The sequence below is a fragment of the Sinocyclocheilus grahami genome, unplaced genomic scaffold (assembly GCF_001515645.1).
Source record: "Sinocyclocheilus grahami isolate Dianchi unplaced genomic scaffold, SAMN03320097.WGS_v1.1 scaffold1715.1, whole genome shotgun sequence".
In the NCBI taxonomy this organism is placed as follows: domain Eukaryota; kingdom Metazoa; phylum Chordata; class Actinopteri; order Cypriniformes; family Cyprinidae; genus Sinocyclocheilus; species Sinocyclocheilus grahami.
Genome location: NW_015506894.1, coordinates 26495 through 35947, shown reverse-complemented (window position 1 = coordinate 35947; position 9453 = coordinate 26495). Strand labels below are relative to the sequence as shown.

Sequence of the window (9453 nt, the reverse complement as noted above, 5' to 3'; positions counted from 1 at the left end):
TATTTGAAAAATAATGTGTTTTTTGAACATTAAAGCATGTCAACATATTCTGTTACACCAAATACACAAAATAATGATCTTTAAAATAGCATCCTATGACCCCTTTAATACCGCGCTGTTTCGTCCCACTTTTGGTGTGTTTGGCTGTCCATACGTAAACCCGGAAGCGCAAGCCAATCATTTTAAACCAAACAAAAGCCCTCGGAAGTGTCGCGTGTGTTTTTTTATTCGGGAAATAGAAACTGAATATTAAGTTTGAAAATGTTACCAAACAAAGCGCTCACAGAAGAACGGCATAAACCGCGCGAATGTAATCGGATGGATTAGCTTTGATGGATCGGTCCTTTATTTGTCTGTAAATGAGAACACTGTGCTTCGTCTGTATTGCGCCGCTGCAAATGAGAATATCAGATTTAAACTATCTCTATTTTGTGGAGAATTAAGTGAATGTGTGTGTATTATCTTCTAGCATTGCTCGTGTTTGCTTTCTCAGCAGTGCTGTGCGTTTGAAGTGTTTCTGCTAGAGCCCGATAGTTGCTCGTTATCTAACCGGACAGCAGCCGAGCATCACAGAGAAAGCTGTTCGTCCAGAATGACTCTGGCAGTGTTCTTTGGCTGTGCTTTCATAGCGTTCGGTCCAGCTTTCGCCCTGTTTGTGTTCACCGTCGCCAAAGACCCGTTAAGAGTCATCATTCTGATCGCAGGGTGAGTCACGTGATCGAATCTCACTAACACCCTAAACACATTAATCAAACACACAACACACAATGCATTAATCAAACACACCATGCATTCATACATGAATTATTCAGGCTCATAGAACATCGCATGGTGTTACTGGGGGCTCCACTGTACTGTTACAGTGTAAGAGACAGTCATGTAGTAAGGTGGACAGTGGAGAACATGTTAACTGTCTTTATATAGTCTTTAACAAATCAAGATGAACATTCAGACTTTTAAAAACAAGCCTGATTTCCATGACATTTCTCTTTGAGTGTTCATTCAAGTGAAGTGTCCCTGTCTTGTAAAGTTCTTGTAAAGCAGGCTGTTTAGATGAGCTGGAAGAGGAGCGTGTCAGCAGATGGTGCTTGTGTTTGTGTGTTTCAGGGCGTTTTTCTGGCTGCTGTCTCTGCTGTTGTCCTCTCTGGTGTGGTTCATCGCTATAAAGGCCAGTAACTCACAGGATCTCACCCTTCAGAGGGGGCTGCTGATGTTCGGGGTCTTCTTTTCGGTCTTGCTCCAGGAAGTGTTTCGCTTCGCCTACTACAGACTGCTCAGGTGAGACTCTTTATGGCACCACACGCATGATAAGAAACCCTCCGTGCCAAACCTGATGATTGCAGCATTATAAATGCACAAGCTATTTTCCATTAGAAACTTCTCTGAACTGTTGAGGCAGTGCCTAAATAAACGGGCGGTAATTTGCATGCTTTTCCAGAACAGAAATCTGAACATTGGATACCATCAAGTCCAAAAAATTTGTTGACGCATTAGAGTTTGAAATACTGAGAAACAGACAGAAAATACAACAGTCAAAAAACAATACACTTTCCCCATGTTTTTAGGCATGAAATGTTGTATAAAACAGATGGATGATATGTGAATAAAACCGTCAGAATATAGAGTGGTGGAACTATATTCTGAAGTCACTATGAAGCCGGTTAGTATTTTAGCGCTTCCGGTTCCGTCGTCCCCGAGTCAGTGGGTTTTCTGAATGGGATTTTGGTTAAATCCCTAAAATAAGGTCCGTGGTTCACACAGGCTCAAGATACTTTCACGTTTTATTCTACGACATAAAACACACCCCACTCGTGATTTTTTAAAAAATGGTTACGTTTCTTAAAAAAGACGGCTGCTAATAAGTTGCTAAATGGGACTGCAGGCGCTGTCGGAGACATTCAACGTCATCACGCCGAACAGTTCATCAGTTTACAGTAATTTCCAGTCGTAGTATAATTTATAATACAATTACCGTATTGGCCCGAATATAAGACGACCCCCCCTTTTCCAGATGTACCTTTTGGGAAAAGGCTTTTTAAAAACCAAATCTGTTTTTTTCTCAGTAAATCACGTTTTGTCTTCAATTATTTTCATATTGCATATTTTTCCTATTTAAATGTTAGTTTTGAAAGTATGGTAAAAACTGGTAAAACGTACCAACAATCACATAAAAAATATACACTTTTTGATATACCATTAAACAAAACAGGTAGCGCATCTGAATTCGGACATTTAGGCTATCCATCTAATAGTAGCCTACCACAATCTCATTAACAGTAGAAGTTAAATCTTACCGTAGTCTTCAAATCTGGGTTCTGTCTTACGTTTTAAAATCACAAAGAGAGTTTGGTTCCATCAGTCACGACTCATGCAGCTGTAAACTTTTCTTTCTCTTTAGTTTTTACTCGCGATCTTTACAACACGCATTACATTACGTATTTCACGGCACTCTGGTTTTATGTGTATTTGGCGCCACCTATTGTTGCTGCTGTATTATTGACACGTCAAACTCTAGACCCTGAATATAAGACCACCGCGTTTTTTCAGATGCATTTCCAAGAAAAAAACATCGTCTTATATTCGGGTCAATACGGTAATTGTAGAATAACCAATTAATAGTTTCCCGCATTTTATATTGTTGGTCGACGATGTTTTTTGTTTTGCCCTGAAATGCAACACAAGTGTTCGGATGGAAGATGCTCGTTTTATCGCTTTCTACTGATGCGGAGACTCTAGGTTTATAAAGTAAACTCGTATTACGATTATTCCATGTAAACAGCACATTTACCGGCTTATTCACGGTGAAAGTGAAGCTTTAACGATGCGTAGTGCTTAAAGCCACGTTAAATTAAAATGTTTACGGCCACATGAAGCAGTTACGGAGCACATAGATTGAGGACTTTCTAGAAGCAAGGATAAAATAACATTTTGTGTAACTTAAAGTTGAAATGTGGTACTTTATTCACTAAAATGAGTTTCATCTTACCATATCCGAAAACTCGCTCACTCTGCTGTTATTTAATAGATTAAATGCACTAGAATTGTACTGAATAGTTCGTGGAGACACGTTTTTCATTAAAATATTCATATTAATCAAGGATTTATTGACTCTTGATGCACCTTACAGAAATACGTGCTTTCATATGTCCCCTAGTTGATTATTTAATTTATTCACTATACTATTTATTATTAATGTCTCATTTCAGTTTTAGTTTGGCTCTAGTTTTGTATTTATTCCAGTTTATATGAAAAGGTTCATGTAGCGTGGATTAAAATTCATATACAGAGTAAATCCTTTTCACTGACTACATTAAAAATAAGTTAGAGAAGTTGTGGGAAGCAGGTGTTGGTGACGCTGAAGGCGCGCGACCGTGGAGGTGTAGTTAGATTAGCTCTTAAGTTCTGGTGCTTTTATTTAGGCTTCTAAATTCATCAGTTATATTACTTTGTGAAGATTATCTTGATGGACAAAACGTGTAAGTTTCATGCACTATGGTTGAACACAGAGCCTTTTTTTATGCGATAATCCAAAAGCCTATGGAAAAATGCTGTAGGGTTTTTGTGGAGGGCACCAGTGCGATGCTAACAGCCGAGCCGCCTGCGGAGGGGCGTCATAGTTCCCCCGCTCGATGGATGGGATTTCTGACTGCAGATGTTGTTTTCTTTTCATTAGTCATGCTATGGAAGCAAAATAGCCCAAAAATGCATGAAAACATAATTTTGTGTGTTTGTAGAGTAATTTACAACAGCTTTGAACGCGGCTCAGCCAATCAGAATCAAGCACCGGAATCTTTGAAACCGTGATTAATTTTGAACTCTTGTGTTGAATCATCAGGAAGGCCACCGAGGGTCTGGCAGCCATTAGTGATGATGACGGTTCAGCTATTTCGGTGCGACAGATGGCTTACGGTAAACTCTGTCTGTGCTCAGCTGAAAACAGCTCAACAGCTTTGAACGCGGCTCAGCCAATCAGAATCAAGCACCGGAATCTTTGAAACCGTGATTAATTTTGAACTCTTGTGTTGAATCATCAGGAAGGCCACCGAGGGTCTGGCAGCCATTAGTGATGATGACGGTTCAGCTATTTCGGTGCGACAGATGGCTTACGGTAAACTCTGTCTGTGCTCAGCTGAAAACAGCTTGCTGTTGTTGTGTTTCATGTTGCACTCAGGATCACTGGATGGCAGGTTTGATCAGATGTCTGTGTGTGTTTCGTGTGCAGTGGCTGGGCTGGGCTTTGGGATCATGAGTGGAGCGTTCTCAATGATCAACATACTGTCTGACTCTCTGGGTCCCGGGACGGTGGGCATCTTTGGAGACTCACAGTATTACTTCATTACAGCAGGTGAGCTCCTGCAAAGCCTCATGGGCCATCCGGACAATTTCTTAATCTTAAACCTTTAGATGTGCTGTTTTTACGTCAGCACATGACAAGTGACACGAAACCAGTCCTGCTGCTGGGGAAAGATGTATATTCTATTTTAATGATCGCTGGGACCAAGTGATTTACAAAACACTCACTTTTGTGAAAAACACAACGCTACTTTCATATTTTAATCTGGACAAACATATGAGACGGGTGCTTTTTTGTGACAGAGTAAAGGTCGTGTTGTTAGGTTCTACTTTTATGAGAAACACCTGTATGTTACATTATTACATTTCTTACAATATTTTGTTCTTGATTGTTCCAGTTTTTAAATATTATCATTCAAATGTCATGTTTATAATCCTCAAATGAGCTGATTTAAAATGTCACTATCATGGGCAGAAACATCCTTCTGTCACCCAGGGTTATTATAGTTAACAAAAACGTAAAACATTTTAGTTATATGAAATATAATATTAAAATAAATAAACTAATTCAAACTTTAATTTCAGCTTGTTGCCAAGGCAGCATTTCTCATTTTCATTTAGTTTATCTTATTGTACTAAAATAACCAAAACTGAAACAAAATTTTATATATATATATATATATATATTAAAAACAATAACATTTATATATACATAAAAATTAAGAATGAATACAAGAACAAAACGACTAAATTTGTCTGTTTAATTTTGGTCTCCAGTCTGTTCTGTTGTTTTTAATTTATATATTCTTATATATTACTACACTGCTATATAGTTTTTTTACTGTTCATAATAACAGGGTTCCCACAGTTATGAAAAACCTGGAAATATCAGGAAATTTTAAAATTGTGGTTTCCAGACCTGGAAAGTCATTGGAATTGTTCTAGTTATGCTCATTTCTGAAATATTGACTAGGAATTGCTGTTTGAGAGTGCAGTCCTTTTGGGGGGGAAATAAATAAATTAATAAAATAATAATAATAATGTAAAAGTTCTTTAGTGCGACTGGGAAAGTCATGAAAAATGCATGAAAATTCATTAGTCCAAAAGGATCTGTTATTATTTATTAAAGGGATACAAATGATCATCAAAAATTCTGTCTTAATTTACTCTCATGTCATTCAAACCTGGATGCATTTCTTTCTTTTGTAGAAAAAAAGCTACAAGAAAGAAATGCATAGAGTTTTGGATCCCTTGCTTTAATGGCCGTGCTCTGAACCGTGGGCCTCAAGATGACTTTAAATGGCTTTCATTTTAAACTATTTTAAAGTGTGATTTCTGGATTTAGTCAAATCATGTAAAATCTTATAACTCCGTGGACATTTTTATAGAGAATGTACGTTTTTCTAGATATGCCAAGCTCTAAAATATTTTGTCGGGTGAAAACAAATCTTAAATCCTCATCATTAATCCAAAAGATGAGAGGTGAGGTCTTACTGGAATACCCTGGAGTGCTGAAGCATGAGCAGCACTGATGTTGAGGCTTGTGTGTTGATGTCCGCAGCGCTGATGACGCTGGCGCTGACGCTGCTGCACACGTTTTGGGGTGTGCTGTTCTTTGAGGGCTGTGAGAAGAGCTGCTGGTGGGTCATCGCTGCAGTCGTCTCTCTACACTTGTTAGTCGCTGGCCTGGTGAGCTTTACATGAACACACATGCATCCTTCACATGTCAACATGTCTCTGATGTGAACTGACGGTAAAAGACTTTGAAGTTCAAGTCATTTCAGGTTTCATTTATAAATCACTCACAGGACACTTCACTCTATATGCGTGTTTCCTTATGCATGGGGGTTATACTTACTGCAAAGAAAGTTGACTAATTTATTTTGTTTTTGTTGCTTTTTTTTTGCATTTGCTTTAAATTAATATTTTATCCGTTGACCTTTAGAAAAACATTGAACAACTTCCAGGCATGCTTTTTTGTTGCCTCTTGATGTTTTTCATGGGGAATGCATTGGTAACTGTGTTAGCAGAGATTTATTTTCCCTCATGCTGAACCTCCATGATGTATGTTTGATTCTGTCAGAACGATCTCTGAGCCGCTGTGCAAATGCCTGTATTATCCGGCACATAAAAAAAAACAATCCCGTGCACCAGAGTTTACTTTATCATTTTGTGACAAATTATTTCTTCTTGTAGGCCTATAAACTGTATTCATGGTGTCTCTAACAATTTTAACTTGAGAATTGATTTTTAATTAGTCTAATTTATCTGTGACTCAACTATTTCTGACTTTACCAGCACACTAATGGCGAGAGATAATACTTGATACTTTCATTCAACACTGATACATTAAATTGATCAAAAGTGGCAGTAAAGAATTTTACATTGTTTGCGAAAATTCTATTTTAAATAAATGCTATTCTTTTGAACTTTCTATTCATCAAAGAATCCTGAAAAAAAGATATGTAGCAAAAATGTTTTCAACATTGATAATAATCAGAAATGTTTCTTGTGCAGCAAATCAGAATGATTTCTGAAGGATCATGTGACACTGGAGTATTCAACTTTGCGTCGTTACATTTTAAATTATATTAAAATAGAAAACTAATAATTTTCACAATGTTACTGTTTTTACTGTAATTTTGATCAAACAAATGCAGCCTTGGTGAGCAGAAGAGGCTTCTTTCAGAAACGTAAAAAAAATCTTCCAGATCCATAACTTTTGAACTGTAGTGTTCATAAACTTGGTAAATAAATTCATTAGAGATCTTCATCGCTTCATGACAAGCTTCGCGCCTGTAGCTTGTGTTGGTATAAAGTTACACCAGGCATTTGATACACACTCTGGTATTACCCGGTAGTGCTGTTTTAGAAAGCTTGCTCGGATGTCTGATGTTTCATCTGGATGCAGCAGCAGAGCTTCACATTACCAGAGTAGCACAGAAACCATCGTGATGTTACAGGAGTGTGACTGCGTTTCGGTTTCATACGCACAGCTCGGGTTATTTGTGTACATAAACTTTCCCCAGGAAATGTTATTGCTCAGTGATTGCTTTTTATAACCCTGTTTACATCTTATATTACCACACGTCTCAAATATTAAATGTGTCCAGTCCAGGTCCAATTTGGTCTCCAGTTTTATTATGGGATGCATCACTTAGTGTCTACTACTAGTCTTAAAAAGCACAAATCTGACATTTTCTCTCTTCCCATCTGTCAGTCGCTGCTAAATCCGCTGTATGAAGGCAGTCTTCCTCCTGTGTACGTCATTACGCTGCTGATGGGCGTCTGGGCGTTCTTCTCATCTGGAGGATCACTACACAGCCTCAATGCTCTCTGCACACGTAAGACATGATGACACACACACACTTGACATGATCTTCCTTCAGCTGCGAGATGCCAGTGATGCCTGAGAGTGTCTATGAGCCAGTCTGAAGCGTGAGCTCTATATCAGTGTTTCTGAGCCCTGGGTTCGAGCAGCAGGCTTGGAGGACACTGCTCTACATGACCCTGAGAGCTGTTTAAAGTCATATGCTTCCAGATGTTCATCGTCGCTCTCATTATAGTACGCTGTGTGTCTCATATCAGCAGGCCCACATGAAAACAGTGCCCATGTTTCCACAGTTGTGGATAGCAACAAAGTATTTTTACTCTGCTACTATATATAAGCACGTTTGTCAAGGATCTCAAACGTTTATTCCACTGCATCCCAAAGTATGATTTTGTACATTTTAGAAAAAAACATGGTTTTTCATAATTTAGTGAAGAAACGCTTTAACTTCATTAATTGTTTCCTCTGAAGCAGGATTCACAAAAATGTTCATATTAGTATGGTTGTGGTTAAATTTAGATATGGGGTGGATTAAGGGATCTAGAATATGGTCATGCAGAATAAGGCATTAATATGTGCTTTATAAGTACTAATATATAACCAATATGCTAGTAATATGCATGCTGATCAAGTAAAAATATTAGCATAAAATAAAGTGTTGCAAAAAGAATTACAACGTACATATAGTATTATCTTAATGTTTGTTCCACAGGAGATTAACAAAAAATGAGACCTGGCAATGGTCTCCCCTATGACTGTCAAAATACACAAAACTGGAATTGTCCTTGTTTTTTATTTCACAAATAATAACATTGGACTTTACTGACAGCCGAGCTAAAAATGTCCCCGTTTATCATTTCAGAAATGTGATGCTCCAGTGTGGATAGTTCCATATGAGTCATGAGATTCTGTGTAACACCTTGTGTTTAGTGTGAAAGAGCTTGACTCACATGTGTGTCCGTTGTTGATGAGGGTAAGAGCAGGTGAGCCAGTTAGATCATAACCCTCCAGTTTAATGGGAGGGAGTTTGGGCTCATAGAAAACCTTATGAGTGTCTATGTTGATTGGAGACTGAGCTTTTCCACTACAGTGTTCAAACGCAGATAACCACACGTCCTGATCTGAACGAGACAAAGAAAATCATTAACATACAACAGCCTTTACAATATCAGTTTACTTTAAAGTTAACTGATGACATTTTTACGTAACGTTTTTAGTGCCTTTCTAAAATCCAAGGCCATTTTACAGAGCCTGATAAACAGCAATACTATTAAAATGTATTAAACTAAACATAAAAAACCTCTAGCAATAGATAAAGAAGAAACACTTTACAATAACAGTAGATGAATAATCATTTACTAATACATGTTAATTCATGTGATAATGCACACCAAAGTGTTAATTAATACATTAACTAACAAACATGTAGTCAAAGTGGTTGTTATTCACACATGAATTTATATGACTCATGTCTTGGTTAAAGGGTTAGTTCACCCAAAAATGAAAATTAGCCCATATATTACTCACCCTCAAGTCATTCTAGGTGTATATGACTTTCTTCTTTCAGTCGAATCCAGTCGGAGTTATATAACAAAATTGTCCTGGCTATTCCAAACTCTATCATTGCACTCAGCAGGTGTTGCATGCATCAGTCCAAAAGTTGTTAAATAAAAAGCACCCATCCATTAAAATAAGTGTCTCACATGGCTCCAGGGGGTGAACAAAGGCCTTCTGTAGCGAATCAATGTGTTTTTGTAAGAAAAATATTCATATTCAGAATGTAATAATCACTTTAATCTACAAACCCGATTCCAAAAAAGTTGGGACAC

At 37.7% G+C, this 9453-nt stretch overlaps 1 protein-coding gene across 1 annotated transcript in view; it reads left to right on the top strand.

The window, feature by feature from the left end:
• Nucleotides 1–323: 323 nt before the first annotated feature.
• LOC107572194 (gamma-secretase subunit Aph-1b-like) overlaps nt 324–9453 on the top strand; it is a 10348-nt gene continuing 1218 nt past the window's right edge. The window contains exons 1-6 of the mRNA XM_016258618.1: nt 324–705; nt 1108–1278; nt 3836–3909; nt 4223–4345; nt 5855–5982; nt 7514–7637. Coding sequence (XP_016114104.1) covers nt 593–705; nt 1108–1278; nt 3836–3909; nt 4223–4345; nt 5855–5982; nt 7514–7637 — 733 coding nt within the window. The 5' untranslated portion in view covers nt 324–592. The remainder of the gene's footprint in view (nt 706–1107; nt 1279–3835; nt 3910–4222; nt 4346–5854; nt 5983–7513; nt 7638–9453) is intronic.